The sequence below is a fragment of the Piliocolobus tephrosceles genome, unplaced genomic scaffold (genome assembly GCF_002776525.5).
Source record: "Piliocolobus tephrosceles isolate RC106 unplaced genomic scaffold, ASM277652v3 unscaffolded_766, whole genome shotgun sequence".
NCBI classification, from domain to species: Eukaryota; Metazoa; Chordata; class Mammalia; order Primates; family Cercopithecidae; genus Piliocolobus; species Piliocolobus tephrosceles.
In genome coordinates this window covers 1-16899 of record NW_022335007.1, presented here as the reverse complement: position 1 = coordinate 16899, position 16899 = coordinate 1, and the positions used below count along the sequence as shown (strand labels likewise).

The 16899-nt window shown below is 53.9% G+C and overlaps 1 protein-coding gene across 6 annotated transcripts; it reads left to right on the top strand.

Moving 5' to 3' along the window:
• Window positions 1-7798: 7798 nt before the first annotated feature.
• LOC113220282 (beta-glucuronidase-like) lies at window positions 7799-16853 on the top strand. Of its 6 annotated transcripts, none has more exons than XM_026449194.1 (6): window positions 7799-7830; window positions 9607-9916; window positions 11765-11905; window positions 12725-12817; window positions 14820-15007; window positions 16306-16853. In XM_026449194.1, the coding sequence occupies exons 1-5, from the start codon at window positions 7825-7827 to the stop codon at window positions 14834-14836; spliced, it is 567 nt and encodes a 188-aa protein (XP_026304979.1). In that variant the 5' UTR covers window positions 7799-7824; the 3' UTR covers window positions 14837-15007; window positions 16306-16853. The 6 variants fall into 6 exon arrangements, 5 of the variants coding, with proteins under 5 accessions (XP_026304979.1, XP_026304978.1, XP_026304980.1 ...); XM_026449193.1 differs by having other exon boundaries at window positions 12722-12817; XR_003307186.2 differs by lacking the exons at window positions 7799-7830; window positions 12725-12817 and adding an exon at window positions 10716-10808 and having other exon boundaries at window positions 9504-9916; window positions 16306-16430; window positions 16567-16850.
• The last annotated feature ends 46 nt before the right edge of the window (window positions 16854-16899 follow it).

The window sequence follows — 16899 nt, the reverse complement described above, 5'->3', positions numbered from 1 at the left end:
TGGCAGACCAACCTGGCCAACGTGGCAAAACCCTGTCTCTACTAAAAATACAAAAATTAACCGGGCGTGCGCCTGTAATACCAGCTACTTGGGAGGTTGAGGCGGGAGAATCGTTTGAACTTGGAAGGCCGTGGTTGCAGTGAGCAGAGATCGTGCCACTGCACTCCAGCCTGGGCGACAGAGCAAGACTCCCCCTCAAAAAAAAAAAAAAAAAAAAAAACCTGAACAGACTAATAATGAGTAATGCAATTAGAGCAGTAATAAAAATCTCCCATCAAAGAAAAACAAAAGAATTATGGTTTTACTGCTGAATTCTACCAAACATTTTTAAAAGAAGTAATAACAATTTTACTCAAAATATTCCCCCAAAATTGAAGAGGAAAGAATACATCCAAACTTGTTTTATGAGGTCAGCATTACCCTGCTACAAAAACCAGACCAAGACACAACACAGAAAAAAAACCAGAGGCAAACATCCCTGATGAACATAGACGCAAAAGTCTTCAACAAAATTCTTTAAGAAAATTGCATTTGAACACAGTAAAAAGATCATCTGCCACGATGAAGGGGGGATTCATTGGAGGAATATGAAGATGATTCAATGAACACAAATAATAAAAGTCATACATCACATCAAGCGAATCAAGAACAAAAACCATATCATTTCAGCCGACGCTAAAAAAATAAAATTCAACATTCCTTCACAAAAACTCAAAATGAGTACAGAAGGAACATATCTCAGCACAATAAAGGCCATATATGACACACCCACAGCTAACATCGTAATCAATGGGGAATATGTAAAACTCTTCCTCTAAGCCACTCGAACAAGCGTGACTACTTTTACCGCTTTTATTCGTCATGGTACTAGAAGTCCTGGCTACAGCAATTAGGAGAATGCAATAAAAGCCATCCAAATTGGAAAAAAAAATAAGTCAAGTTGTCTCTGTTTGCAGGTGACATGATCATATATACATAGAGAACCCTAAAGATTCCACACAAAAAACCTCCTAGAAATAATTTTACTGAAGTTGCAACATATAATATCAACATATAAAAATGAGTAGCGCACACATGCACCAATCGTGAAACACATAAGAAAGAAATCAGGACAGTAGCTACCCATCCCCCACAAAATGATGACACCTAGGGATAAACTTAACCAATAACGTGAAAGATCCTACAACGAAAACTGTAAAACATAGACCAAAGATATCAAAGCAGAGACAAGTAAATGGAAAGATATCCGATGTCCATGCACTGGAAGAATATTGTTAAAATATCTGTATCACTCAATGTGATTTACAGAAACAACGCAATTCATGTAAACCTACATTCTTCTTAGACATAGAAAAAAAGATAATAAAATTCACGTGGAAATGCAAAACACCTAAGATAGACAAAAAAATCTTGAATAACACAAACCCTGGAGGCATCACACTACCTGATTTCAAAATATACTATAAATCCATAGTAACAGCAAATCTATAGTATAACATCAAAGCAGCAGGGTACTGTCATAAAAACGGGCAGGGGAGAGACAAAGAATGACGAACAGACAAAACAGAATAGAGAACTCTGAAATAAATTCACGCATTTACAGTCAACTCATTTTTAACAAAGACACCAAGAACACACCTTCCGGAAGGGTAATCTCTTCAATAAACTGTGCTAGGAAAACTCAACACCCACATGTAGTATAAATCTAGACCGTTATCTTACAAAAATCAACTCAAAATAAAGATTTAAATGTAGGACCTGAAACTATGAAACTACTAGAGAAGAAAACATACGATAAAGGCTTAATAAAATTGGTTAGGACAAGGAATTTTCAAATAGACATCAAAAGTACAAGCGACAAAAGCAAAAATAGACAAATGGAATTAATTACGTTAAACTTAAAAGCTTCTGCAAAGCAGAGGAAGTAATCAGTAGAATGAAAAAACAATCCAGAGAATGGAAGAAAGGAAAACTGTGCATTAGGCAAGCGGTTAAGACACAAAGTATAGAAAGCAATACTACTCAGAAGCAAAAACACAAATAATCTAATTTAAAAATCAGAAAAATACCCAAAACCTTTGTTCCCCCACCATTATTTCCCCACCTTCTTTTCCCGACTGCCTTCGGCCCCCTCCCTCTCGCCACCCTTTTTTCTTTCTCCATCTACCCCAAAACTTCTTCCCCGCCATTTTTCCCCCATCATCTTTTCGCAAAGCCCTATCTACTCTCCCGCACACCACCCTTTTCCCCTCTCCCTGGCCACCCTCTTTCCCCTCTGGCGCTCTCAGGCGCTCTCATCACCCTCTTTTCCCCCCTCCATCCTACCCAAAAACTTATTTTCCCACCATCTTTTCCCCATGCCCTGTCTGCAACGCCTACTCCCGCTCGCCGTCCTTTTTGTCCCTTTGGCACTCACCACCCTCTTCTTACTCTTCCATCTACCCGAAAACTATTTTCTCCCCTCCTACCACTCCAGTTGCACTGTCGCCGTGGCCGTGCCACCACCAACTGCAGCGAGGCGAGGTGCGATATCACAGGCCTCAGCCTCCAACTTGGGGAACGGAGCGCTGGGACAGGAGCACCTCCCGCTGCCGAAGGCCCTCCTACCGCTCTTAGGGCGCCACACTCTAGGTCGCCACCGCCAACTGCAGCAAAGCAAGGCGAGCCGCTGTGCCCCTGGCTCCAGTCTCCAGCCTCTAGCGTGCGTTAGCCATTAGCAGAACGTGCAGCAAGGGGCTTCCGAAACTAACACGTAACACCTGGGTAGGAAGAGGCAGCGACGCCTAGAGTGTTCCTCCACCTCAGCATGATTTATTAGGCAATGGTGGCTCCTGGACTACATGTTCTGATTGGATAAGATGAACCCCTAGGCTTACTCCGATTGGACTTTATTATCATGCTCTGATTGGGTGTGCTAACGCTCTCATCCAATCAGAACATGATAACAAAGTCCAATCGGAGTAGGCCTAGAGATTTTTCTCTCCTTCAATTAGAACAGGTACTCTAGGAACCTCAGTTGCGTATCCTCAGTATATAAAACATGCTGAGGTGGTGAATCAGGCCACTCCAGGCTTTAATGTTTCTGCCATCACAGCTTTTTCCGTGCTACTTTAGGAAGCCACTTGTTGCACTCTGCTAATTTTTTTGTATTTTTAGTAGAGGCGGGTTTTCACCATCTTGGCAGGGCCGGTCTTTTTTTTTTTTTTGAGATGGAGTCTTGCTGGGTCGCCCAGGCTGGAGTGCGGTGGCGTGATCTCAGGTCACTGCAAGCTCTGCCTCCCGGGTTCACGCCATTCTCCTGCCTCAGCGTCTCGAATAGCTGGGACTACAGGCACCCGCCACCACGCCTGGATAAATTTTTGTGTTTTTTGTAGAGACAGGGTTTCACCGTGTTAGCCAGGATGGTCTCGATCTCCTGACCTTGTAATCCGCCCGCCTCAGCCTCCCAAAGTGCTGGGATTACAGGCGTGAGCCACCGCGTCCCGCCTGTGATAGCCACTTTTGTGTATTTTTTTCCCTATTTCCCTTGCCTTGCTAATGTTGAGCAGCATTAAGTTGCTTTCTAAGACTGTTTTAGGCTGTCCCTGGTGTATTTCAATAATACCTTTGTTTTCCCTCAGCCTGTATTACTGTAATTGTTCATTCTACATGAAAGCTAAGAGACTGAAATTAGAAGAGCACTTATCTGCTACTTGCCAGTTTTGTGCGAGTGTGCTATGTGTATGTGTCAATTTCCCTTTAAAATAACTATTTATTTTAAAATAACTATTGGCAATAAGGAAACTGTTCAAAGTAGAGGCAGATCTTGATACAAAGATGTTAATCACAGGGTTGTTTATAATAGCAATATACATACACATTTGGCTAGTACTAGGCGAATAGGAAAATAAATCATGTTGTGTGTATACAAAAAAAAAAAAAAAAAAAAAGAATATTCCACCAAGGTAAACTAGTTTCTTTATACTCCTCATAAATGTAGGATGCAGATCAAGAGGGTAACAAGACATAAGAACTGGCCGGGCACGATGGATTACGCCTGTAATCCCAGCACTATGGGAGTCCGAGGTGGGCAGATCACCTGAGGTCAGGAGTGCAAGACACAGGTGGTCTAAGAGCCCAAGATGGCACAAACTCAACCCCAGCCAGCCCGCTCCACCCATGTGTCGGTTCCCGTCCCTGATGCCTCCATCCACAGGGCCCTGTAGCCTCGTTGTGTTTGCTACTGCGTGCCCGGGGGACCCAGGCAGTTCTCACAACACAGAGCAAAAAGGACGCGGGTCCGGGAACCACGGTGGTCTGAGGCCACTGGGGCGCTCAGGATTCCCGCGGAAATGCTGTGTGCCCGCCACACTTAAAAGCACAAAAAGGAAGATGTGACCCGCTAGAGTCTGGCATTTGGAGAGAGGAGGACTGCTCCTCGAGGCCACCGCTGTCACTGACGCCTCCACTGCCCGCCACCAGCAGTGCAGCCCCCGAGAACATCCCTAACTCGACACGCCTGGGACACTGCAGCACCCAATGGCGCCCGCAACCTGCCCCCTGCCACGGGCAGCGCAGCAGCCCGGGATAACGCCCCCAAACCGCTCCCTGCCATAGGCAGTGCAGCCACGGACAGCGCCGCCAACCAGCCCCCACATCCCCCCATTCCCCTGCCCCCCGCCATGGTGAATGAGTCCTGGGATAGCACTGCCAACTAGACCACAGCCTTTAGCAGTGACGCCCCCTGCCACGGGCGGTGCAGCACCAGATAGCTCCCCTTACAAGCCGCCCGTCACCAGCGCAATAGCCCAGGATGGCGCCGCCAACACGCCTCTCACCGCGGCAGTGTAGCCCCTGATAGTGCACCCTGTGTGTCACCCACCGCCAGCAGTGCAAACCCGATAGCGCACCCAGCCTACTCCCTGCTGGGCAGCGCAGCCCCCCCATAGCATACAACACACCCCCGCCACTGGCCGTCCGCCCCCGATAATGTCCCATACACGCTCCTGGCTGTAGGCAGGGTAGCCTATGCATAGCGCCCCCAACCAGTCCCCAGCCATGGGCAGTGACGCCTCCGCTATCACACCCAACAAGTTCTCCGCCATGGGCACTGAGGATCCACATAGCGCCCCCAACCCGTGACCCTCCGCAACCAGCGCAGCCACGGATAACGCCCCCAGCAAGACCCGCCGCTGGGGGAAATGATGCCTGGGATAACGCACCCAAAACTCCCCCGCCAAGATCAGTGCAACACCCAATACTGCCCCTAACACGACCCCCACCACCGCCGGTGCAGCAAACGATGGCGCCCCCAATCCCACCCCCCACCTCGGGCAGTACAGCCGCAATAGCATATCCAACCCATTCCACACGCCCCTTGACCCCCGCCGGAGGCAATGCAGCACTGGATAGCGCCCCTAACACGCCCCCCCCGCCAGCGGCGGTATAGCCCAGGATAGCACCGCCAGCTCCCCTCTCGCCAACATCCCTCTCGCCGTGGCAGTGCAGCCCCGGTAGTGCACCCAATCTGCCACCCACCACCGGCAGTGCCCCGCTGGAGAGTGCACCCAACCACTCCCTTTCAGGCAGTGCAGCGCCCCACCGCGCCACAGCACCAAACCCATCCCCCACCCCCGCCACTAGCAGTCCGCCCCGGTAACGCCCACAACACGCTCCTGGCTGTGGGCCGTACAGGCCATGGATAGCACCCCCAACGAGCCCCCAGCCACGGGCAATGACGCCTTAGATATCACACCCAACAAGTTCCCCGTCATCGGCACTGAGGGCCCAGGTAGCGCCCCCAACCCCTGCCCCGCCGTGACGAGCGCAGCCACAGACAGCATCCCCAACAAGCGCCCCCCAGCCCCCGCCACTGTGGGAAATGACGCCCGGGATAACGCACCCAAACCTCCCCCACCGAGGCCAGTGCAACACCCAATACTGCCCCTAACACGCCCCCCACCACAGGTGGTCTAGCCCAAGATGGCGCCCCAATCCACCCTTCGCCTTGGGCAGTGTAGCCCCTGATACTGCATCCAACCAGTCTCCGCCCGCCCAGCCCCTCACTCCGCCGCCGCAGGTAGTGCAGCCTGGGATAGCTCATCTACTCTGCCACCTTTCTACCACGCTGGCTGTGCTGTACTCTCCCTCACCGCGACCAACCGCAGCCAGGCGGGCCACGCTGCTGCAGACTCAAGCCTCCAGCATATCACGGGTGACGCCTGCTTTTCTAAGCCAGGCGCGGAACACACGGGCTTGCAAACGCAGTAGAGCACAGAGGAACACGATTGCCACTTACCCACGTTATATTGCAGAGGTTCTTGTACTACATGTTCTGATTGGATGAGAGCTAAAGCTGTAGGTCTATTTTGATTGGGCTTTATTTTCATGTTCTGATTGGATAAGAAGTCTTCTACTAACCAATCAGAACATGACAACAAAGTCCAATCAGAATAGGCCTAGAGGTTTCCCTCATCCAATCAGAACATGCAGTCCAGGAACTATATTTGCATTAAACCTTATATATAAGGGATGCCAAGTGGGGAGGCTTGCGATTACAGGTTTTTCTGCATCGGCACCCGTAGGTTCTCTATTCCTGGTTTAGAGGAGGAGGAGGAGGAGGCAGTGGCCCCGCATGCTGGAGGCTGGAGCTTGAGTTGGCTTGCCTCGCTGCTGCGGTTCCTGGCGGTGAGGGAGGATACAGCACAGCCAGAATGGTAAAAAGCTGGCCGAATAGGTTCATTATCCCGGGATGTACTGTCAGTGCTTTCCCAGTAAACCCCGCGCCCGACCCGGTGTGTGTGTGGGGGGGTTGTGGAGTCCCTGACTCTCACCCAGGGTGTGTGTCTCTTCCCACGGGGACACCCCAAAGCGGCAAGAAGTCTCCCAGGGGATAAGGACAGGCACCCAGGGTTCCAGGGGGAGGTTGAGGCAGGTCGCGGAAAAAAAGCGGCGAGGCCAAAGAAAAGACTGGGTTCCCACACCAGACATCAGTGCCTTCTGGGGCGACCCCTCGCCCGAACCTGGGGGTCTTGGAGTCCCTGGATTCCATCCAGGGTGCATGTCTCTCCCCACGGGGGCACCCCAAAGCATCGAGAAGTTCCCTGGGAGATGGGGACAGGAGCCCAGGGTTCCGGAGGGAAGTTGAGGTAGGCCACGGAGAAAAGGCGGCGAAGCCGAAGAAGTGGCTGGGTTCCCACGGCGGATGTCAGTGTCTTGTCGGTAGCCCCCGCTCCTGACCTGGGCGGGTCATGGAGTCCCTGGTTTCCACCTAGGGTGAGTGTCTCTCCCCACAGGGCACCCCAAAGTGGCAGGAAGATTCCTGGGGAACAGGGACAGGCGCCCGAGGTTCTAGGGAGAGGTTGAGGCAGGCCGCAGAAAAAAAGCGGCGAGGCTGAAGAAAAGGCTGGGGTCCCCAGGCGGAGGTCAGTGCCTTTCCCGCAGCCCCCGCGGCCGACGGCTCTTGGAGTCCCTGGTTCTCAGGGTGCGTGTCTCTCTTCCAGGGGGCACCCCAAAGTGACAAGAGGTTCCTCGGGGGACAGAGACAGGCGTCCAGGGTTCCAGGGGGAGGTTGAGGCGGGTTGTGGAAGAAAAGCAGCGAGGTCGAAGAAGAGGTTGGGGTCCCCGGACGGAGATCAGATTTCTTCCCTGCAGCCCCCGCACCGACCCGGAGGGGTCATGAAGTTTCTGGCTCCCACCCAGAGTGCGTGTCTCTCCCTCCGGGGGTACCGCAAAGCGTCAAGAAGTTCCCAGGGAACGGGGTCAGGCGCCCAGGGTTCCAGGAAGAGTTTGAAGCAGGCTGCGAAGAAAAAGTGGCGAGGCCGAAGAAGAGGCTGGGTTCCCGTGATGGAGGTCAGTGCCTGTCCCGCAGCTCCTGAGCCCGACGTGGGGGTGGGGGTTCGTGAGTCCCTGGCTCCCTTCCAGGGTGCGTGTCTCTGCAAACGGGAGTGCCCCAAAGTGGCAAGAATTTCCCCAGGAGTCGGGGACAGGGTCTAGGGTTCCAGGGACCCCGTGGGGTGAGGGTGGGGGCCCTATCCAGGGCGTTACTGCCGGTGTTGGGGGGCTGGTTGGGTGTGCTAGCACTGCCTATGGAGGGGAGTGGGTTGGGGGCGGTATCCGGGGTTGCACTGCACGTGGCTCGGGGTGGGTTGTGGCAGTACTGCCGCAGGGGGTAGGTTTGGGGGCACTATTTGGGGATATACTGCCCATGGCCGGGTGGGGGCGAATTGGGGAACTATGGGGTGCTGCAATGCTCTGGTCGGGGATGGGTCGGGTGCACTGTTGGGGGCAACACTGCCAGAGGTGAGGTGCCCGGTTGGGGGCGCTATTGGGTGCTTCACTGCCTGCAGTGGGCAGGGGGTATGATACCCAGGGCATCATTGCCTGCATCTGGGAGCTGGATGGGGGCGCTAACTATGGAGGGCTGCACTGCCCATAGCTCGGAGTGTGTTGGGGACACTATCTGGGGCTGCAGTGCTGGTGGTGGGGGATGGGTTAGGGTCACTGTTGGTGGCGGGGAGGGGGATGTTGAGGGTGCTCTCTGGGGGCTACAGAGAGGCAGAGGTAACGGGGTTTGTTGGGAATGCTGTTGGGGCAGACTGCCCGTGGAGAGTGAGGGAGGGCGCTGGTTGGGGGCAGTATTGGAGGCCAGATGCACTGCCCGTGGCTGGGGGGATAGGTTGGGTGCTATGGCAGGGAGCGGGTGGGTATGCTGTCTGGGGCCGCATTGGCTGTGATGGGGGCAGGTTGGGTGCCCTATCGGGGGCACACTGCCTGAGCCAGGGGCGGTGGGTTGGGTACACTATCTGTGGCTGCAGTGCCTGAGGTGGGGAGAGAGTTTGGGGTGCTATTGTACCTGCACCGCCTTAGAAAGGGAATGGGTTGGGGGCACTGTCCCGGGCTGCTGCTCCTGGTGGGGAGCAGCTTAGGGCGCTATCCGGGGTTGCACTGCCCGCATTGGGAAGTGTTTTGGGTGCCATATCGGGGCGTCGCCGTCCGCGCCAGGGATCTGGTTGGGGGCAATATCCCGGACTATGCTGCCCTCGGCAGGGGGCGGGTTGTGGGTACCATCGGGTGCTTCATTGTCCCAGACGGGCGGGTTGCAATTGCCAATAGGTGCTACAGTGCCGGCATTGGGGAGCGGGGTGTTGGGGGTGCTATCCAGGGGCTACACTGCCGGCGGCGGGTTAGGGGCACCATTGGGGTCTCCACTGCCACTCTGGTGGCAGGTGGCGGAGGTGGCAGTGACAGCAGCGATGGTCAGAAGAGTGGTCTTTCTCTCCCCAACTCCGGACTCTAGACGGCTATGTGTGGCTGGGGCACAGTGTATGTGTTGCGCAGACCACCTGGGACCCCCAGGCACACAGTAACGGACACCACAGGGCGACAGGGCCCTGTGAGTGGAGGGATCAGGAAGGGGAAGCAGCACTTGGGTGGGGAGGGCTGACTGGGGTTGAGTGTCTGCTGCTCCTGCTTCCTGAGAAGCGCAGCTAGGGTGGGCCCAGTGGTTCCTGTGGAGTAGGAAGCCCGAGCACTGTGGTGTCTCCACAGTGGGGAGGGTCGGGGAAGAGGGGGGGGTTTCCAGCCACGCCCCACTGGGCAGGGCCTGGCACCGTGTCGCCTCTCCAGGCTTGGCACTTGCCCTCAAAAAAGATGGCGCGGAAGACCTCACGCGCCTCACGCGACCTGACCGCAGGACTCCTGCGCGGCTCAAATCCCCGCACACGGCGGCCGAGAGGGGAGGAGGAAGCATGGACTGGAGGGCGGGTGTGGCCGGGGAGGCTCTTGGCAGCTGTTGTGTGGCTGCGCTGCTGGAGCTGCCGGGCGGGATGCTGTACCCCCGGAAGAGACCGTCGCAGGAGCGCCAGGAGCTGGACGGCCTCTGGAGCTTCCGCGCCGACTTCTCCGACAGCGGATACAGGGACTTCGAGGAGCAGAGGTACTGGCGACCGTTGCGGGAGGCGCGGGCTCAGGGCAGGGCCAGGAGGCGCCCGGAAGCCCGGCGGTGGGAATGGGGTGAGCCCCGGCGCCCCGCAGTCTCCTTCACCTGAGCGTCCTGGAGGTGGGGGCCCGGAGGAGGTTAAAGGTCAAGGGGCTTGGGGGCGCCGGGTTGGAGTACGGGAGTACTAAGGGGACCCGGGAGGGCCCGGGCTGAGGAGGCGGGAGGTGGAGGAAGCGCTGCTGTTGACCCCCGTCGGGAGGCGAAGGCTGAGCCCGGCCAATGTCCTTTCTAATCTTTATTTCTAATTTTTGAAACGTTTTTGAGACTGAGTTTGGCCCTGCCGCCCAGGTTGGAGCGGAGTGGCGCAATCCTAACTTCCCGAGCTCAAGCAATACTCCCGCCCCAGCCTTCCAAGTTAGCTGGGGCCACCATGCCTGGCTAATTAAAATAAAAACAAAAACAAAACTTGGTCTGGCTCCTTGGCTCACGCCTGTAATCCCAGCACTGTGGGAGGCCGAAGTGGGCCAATCACCTGAGGCCGGGACTTAACGACCAGCCTGGCCAATGTGGTGAAACCCCGTCTCTACTAAAAATACAAAAATTAGCCGGGTGTGGTGGTGAGCGCCTGTAATCCCAGCTACTTGGGAGGCTGAGGCAGGAGAATTGCTTGAACCAGGGAGGCGGAGGTTGCAGTGAGCCGAGATCAGGCCACTGCAGTCCAGCCTGGGCGACAAAGGCAGACTCCATTTCAAAAGAAAAACACAGTTAAGTTTTTTGTTTTGTTTTGTGTTTTAAGATACTGGGTCTGACTATGTTAACCAGGCTGGTCTGGAACTCCTGGCCTGAAGCCATCCTCCCACGTTGATCTCCTGCAGCTCTGATTACAGTGGTGAGCCAGCAGATACTCCTCAGGCCTGAGCCGCAGGCACTGACCAGAGCTGAGTCTGGGATCGGGAGGACGGGACAGTTTAGACATTCTGAGGTCAGCTCTGCGCAGGTAGGAAGGTGCCTTGGTTTTCAAGGTTCGGATAGAGGACAGAATGTGACATCAGGCTGAGGACGCCACTCCTGTTCCCCTCCTGACTTGGATGTGGTCAGCAGAGAAGTGGGATCCAGTGAGGTCTGGTCCGCTTTTGCCTGGTCTACATCCTTTTTTTTCTTCTTCTTTTTTTTTTGAGATGGAGTCTCGCTCTGTCACCCAGGCTGGAGTGCAACGGCATGATCTTGGCTCAGTGCAGCCTCCACCTCCTGGGTTCAAGCGATTCTCCTGTCTCAGCCTCCCGAGTAGCTGGGACTACAGGTGCCCGCCACCACACCCGGTAATTTTTGTATTTTTGGTAGAGATGGGGTTTCACCATACTGGTCAGGCTGGTCTCGAACTCCTGTCCTTGTGATCTGCCTGCCTCCGCCTCTCAAAGTGCTGGAATTACAGGTGTGAACCGCCATGCCCAGCCAATATCCTCTTTTTCCGACCGTGGCATTCAGTACAGGAGGAAGAGAGGAGAGGGCTGGGTGCCAGCGTGTGCGTCACTCACAGTGTCCTAAGCAAAGCCCACCCATCCCCCTAACCAGCCTTCCTCCCTGTGACAGGCAGTGGGTCATTTGCATCTTAGTCACAGGTCTGAACCTTCTTGCCTCAGGCTGGGATGTGCCCCTGGGTTCACCCGTGCCTCAGGAGATACTGGGTCCCATCCGCTCCAACGAGGATCTCCTAGCCCCACTGGCCCAGGTGCACAAACCGTCCTGGCAGTTGACCTGTCATCAGCAAGTTATCTGGGAAGGCATGTGAGCTGAGGTCAAAAGACCCATGGCAAGGGCCCAGCGAACCACAGTCCTCTGCCTTAGGTATCCCAAGGGTTACTTTGTCCAGAACACAGACTGACTTCTTCAACTACACGAGACTGGAGCGGTCTGTGGTTGTATACACAACACCAACTACCTGCATCGATGACATCACCATCACCACCGGCGTGGAGCAAGATAGTGGTGAGGGCTTCTGGTGGGATCCTCCCTCAGCAGGGCCCGGGGTGGCTCTGTTTGTTCCCTGTTTGGAAAGCTCTCCCAGGAAAAAGGTTCTTTCAGCATCTCTAAATCCTCACAGGTTCCCATCCACCTACAAAGCTAAAATGCAGGCTGTCTCAGCGGGCACTAAAATCCAGGCTGTCTGAGCGGGCACGGGCTCCCGAGATCACTCATGTGGTTGATCTCTCTTGGAGAAGAGGGTCTGGCCTAAGGTCACATAGCTCAGGGTGGCAGTCCTGTCCCTTCCCCACGGTGCTGCTCTCACTCTAGCTCCCCTTGATACACATCGTGTTCAAGGAACAGGCAGCTTTGGGGGGCTGGGTGCGGTGGCTCACATCTGTCATCCTAGCTCTTTGTAAGGAGGACTTGGTAGGAGGATCACTTCAGGTCAAGAGTTCAAGACCAGCCTGGGCAACATAGCGAGACCATCACCACGAAAAATTAAAAAATTTGCCAGGCATGGTGATGCGTGCCAGTAGTCCCAGCTGCTGAGGCAGGAGAATCAGTTGAGCCTGGGAGGTCAAGGGTGCAGTGAGCTGTGACTGCATCACTGCACTCTGGTCTGGGCAACAGAGGGAGACCCTGTCTTTTTAATTTTTATTTGTTTTTGAGCTGGAGTCTCACTCTGTAGGAGTCCAGACTGGAGGGCACTGGTGCAATCTTGGGCTCACTGCAACCTCCGCCTCCCAAGTTCAAGTGATTCTCCTGCCTCAGCTTCCTGAGTAGCTGGGATTACAGGCATCTTCCACCACATCCAGCTAACTTTTTAATGTTTTTTAGTAGAGATGGAGTTTCACCATGTTGGCCTGGTTGGTCTTGAACTCCTGACCTCAGATGATCCACCCACCTCGGCCTCCCAAAGTGCAGGGATTACAGGTATGAGCCACCATGCATGGCTGGGATACCCTTTCTTTAAGAAAAATTAAAAAAAAATTGTTTTAAATATATCTTTTTCCTTTTGTGAGAGGAGGCCCTGCACTGTTGCCCAGGCTGGATGGCAGTGGTGTGATGATTGACAGCTGTTGTGGGGCCGCAGTTGTAAGTTTCAAAGAATTTAGGCTGGGTGTGGCGGCTAATGCCTGTCATCCTAGCACTTTGGGAGGCCACGGTGGCTGGACCGCTTGAGCTCAAAAGTTCAAGACCCGCCTGGGCAACATAGTAAGACCCTGTCTCAAAAAGAATAAATAATTAAAATAAATAAAAAAGAATTTCAATGAGAATCACACAGCAAAGATGATGCAACATAGAGCAATTTATTGTAAAGGGAAAAGTATTTTGCAAGTTAAGTGCAGAATAACCTGGGCACAGAAGCTCATGCCTGTAATCCCAGCATTTTGGGAGGCCGAGGCGGGTGGATCACTTGCGCTCAGGAGTTCAAACCAGCCTGGACAGCATTAGCTGGGTGTGGTGGCGTGTGCCTGTAATCCCAGCTACTAGGGAGGCTGAGATGGGAGAACTGCTTGAACCCAGGAGGTGGAGGTTGCAGTGAGCTGACATTGCAACACTCAATTATATAATCCCAGGTACTCGGGAGGCTGAGACAGCCTGGGTGACAGAGCGAGACCCCATCTCAAAAAACAGTGAAGTGCAAAATACACCATTTACCCTGAGAGAATTCAGGGCAGGCTGCTCGTAAGCATGAGAGAGCGCTGGTTATTATTGGGGTAACTCCCTTTCTAGGAGTCTTCCATGATGAATTCCTAAGGGGCTGGAAGAGGTGTTACTCTAAGCACGTTCTGGGTCGTTCTCTGGCTGCACATGGGCTGTAGCTGTACATGCTTGTTTACACATCACACGTCTCAGTGCTGTGGTTGGTACGTCTGAAGGACACGGTTGCTTCCTTGACTACCTACTCTGCCTGAAGATCGTAGCTCACTGCAGCCCCAGTCTCCTGGCTCAAGCAGTTCTCCCACTTCAGCCTCCCAAGTACCTGGGGCTGCTGGGACTGCAGGCACATGCCACCACGCCCAGCTAATTTTTGTTATTTTTAGGGAAGATGTGGTTTCCCTGTGTTCCCCAGGCTGGTCTTGAACTACTGGACTCAAGCAATCCTCCCACCTCAGCCTCTCTGTGTTGGTGTGTTGGGATTACAGGTGTGACCACTGTGCCTGGGTGAAAAAAAAAATTTTTTTTCTTTTTTTTTTTTGAGACAAAATCTTGCTCTTGTCACCCAGGATGGAGTGGTGCAGTGGCACGATCTTGGCTCACTGCAACCTCCACCTCCAAGGTGCAAGCTTTTCTCCTGCCTCAGCCTCCCAAGTAGCTGGGATTACAGGCATGTGCCACCACGCCCGGCTAATTTTTGTATTTTTAGTAGAGATGGGGTTTCACCGTATTGACCAGGCTGGTCTTGAACTCCTGATCTCAGGAGATCCACCCCTCTCAGCCTCCCAAAGTACTGGGATTATAGGCGTGAGCTACCACACCTGGCCCAAAAAAAAATGTTTTTTTAAATTAAAAAAAGCGTGCCAGGCGCAGTGACTCATGCCTGTAATCCCAGCACCTTGGGAGGCTCAGGCAGGTGGATCATGTAAGGTCAGGAGTTCGAGACCAGCCTGGCCAACATGGCAAAACCTGTCTCTACTAAAAATACAAAAACTCACCAGGGGTGGTTGTGCATGTCTAGAATCCTGGGTACTCAGGAGGCTGGCACAGGAGAATCAACTGAACTCCAGAGGTGGAGGTTGCAGTGAGCCGAGATCACGGCACTACAGTCCAGCCTGGGTGACAGAGTGAGACTCTGTCTCAAAAAAAAAAAGAAAAAAAAAAAAAAACCAGAAGCAAATGGCTGCCTGGGAGTGGCTGCTGTGGGGCATTCCCATTTGTGTGACCCAGGTCGTGTCCCTCCCTAAGCCCTGGTCTCTCTTGCCTCCTGCAGGGCTGGTGAATTACTAGATCTCCGTCAAGTGCAGTAACTAGTTCGAGTTGGAAGTGCATCTTTTGGATGCAGAAAACAAAGTCGTGGACAACGTGGCCGCGACCCAGGGCCAGCTGAAGGTGCCGGGTGCCAACCTCTGGTGGCCGGACCGGATGCAGAAACGCCCCGCCTACCTGTACTCGTGGGAGGTAATGGTGGTTCGGGACTTGCTTAAGGGAGGTCTTTTGCCTGCTCTGGTAGTCCTGGTTTCAGCAGAGGCCCGTGACAGGTGAACGGGCAGGCGCGGTCCTCTGAGCTCTCTGATGTTTCCCACTTTTGGCGGGAGGCCCAAAGGGTTTTTTTTTTTTTTTTTTTTTGAGGTGATCTCACTCTTGTCACCCAGGTTATAGTGCATTGGCCTGATCACAGCTCACTGCAGCCTTGAGCTCCCAGGCAGCAGCAGTCCTCCTACCTTGGCCTCCTGAGTAACTGGGACTGTAGGCACATGCTGCCATGCCTGGCTAATTAAAACAATTTTATCTGTACACCGGGCATGGTGGCTCACGCCTGTAATCCCAGCGCTTTGGGAGGCTGAAGTGGGCAGATCAGTTGAGGCCAAGAGTTCGAGACCAGCCTGGCCAACATGGTGAAACACTGTCTCTGCTAAAATATGCAAATTTGCTGGGCATCTGTAATCCCAGCTACTCAGGAGGCTGAGGCAGAAGCATTGCTTGAACCTGGGAGGCAGAGGCTATGGTGAGTTGAGATCACGCCACTGCACTTCATCCTGGGCGACAGAGTAAGACTGTCTCAAAACGAAATCTTTTTTATAGAGTTGGGGTCTCACTCTGTTGCCCAGGCTGGTCTTGAACTCCTGGGCTCAAGTGATCCTCCTGGGGATTCCAGGCATGAGCCACCTTGTCTGATCAAGGAAAAGGCCCGATTTTGAAGGGCAGGTCCCAGGGTCAGCCAGGAAAGGGCAGAGCCTCTGATTGCTGCTTCTCTGCAGGCCCCAAGGCGGCTGCTAGGGTACACTGGGGGTCTTCCTGCTGCAGGGTAGGGCAGGCCAGATGGGGCTCAGGCTGTCGGGGTGCTCACACCTGGCGCTTTAGCTATCGTAGCTGTGGCTGACTGCACAGACATCACTGAGGCCTTTTTCTGACTTCTACACACTCCCTGTGGCGATCCTCACTGTGGCTGTCACCGAGAGCCAGTTCCTCATCCATGGGAAACCTTTCTATTTCCACAGTGTCAACAAGCATGAGGATGTAGACGTGCACTGGGGCTCCTGGGTCCTCGTAGGGGCTGCTTCTGGTCACCTTCCACTTTTGCCTTCCCTGTGTGCTATAGCTGAGGGCAGCTCAGGGCAATGAGCTGCAAACCACCCCGCTGTGGAGCTGGTGCTTGGGCTGGAGAGGGGGCTCCTGGTGTGGCTCTCCAGAGTCCTGCCATTGGAGGAAGTGCAGCTTTGACAGGGACAGGGGTCACTAACTCTGCTGTCCTCTAGATCCGAGGGAAGGACTTCGACTGTCTGCTGCTGGTGAAGGACTTCAACCTGCTTTGCTGGCTTGGCACCAATGCCTTCTGCACTAGCCACTATCCCTACACAGAGAAGCTACAGATGTGTGACCGGTATGGGATTGTGGTTATTGATGAGTGTCCCGCTGTGGGCCTGGTGCTGCCATGAGTCCCTGCTGTGCACCTGCTCCATCTGGCCAGCCCACGGGCCACACCATGCCTCTGTCCCTTCCCTCCTGGCCCCCGGCAGCTCTTCAACAACGTGTCTATGCATCACTACATGTGGGTGATGGAAGAACTGGTGCACAGAGACAAGAATCACCCTGCCCTGGTGATGTGGTCTGACCAACGAGCTTGCGTCCTACCTAGAATCTGCTGGCTACTACATCAAGTGAGTGCCCCCAGCCTGTCCTGGGCTGGATCGGGAAGGAGACCCTGGCAGGTGGCAGACGGGTGGACGTGTGCAGTCCGAGATTAGCGTCCCATCCCACCCCAGTGGGAGGGCCGTCCATACCCGGACAGTTCAGGGAACCAGGTATCCACCTACCCAAATTGTGGTTTTCTTTTTCTATGTTTTTGAGAC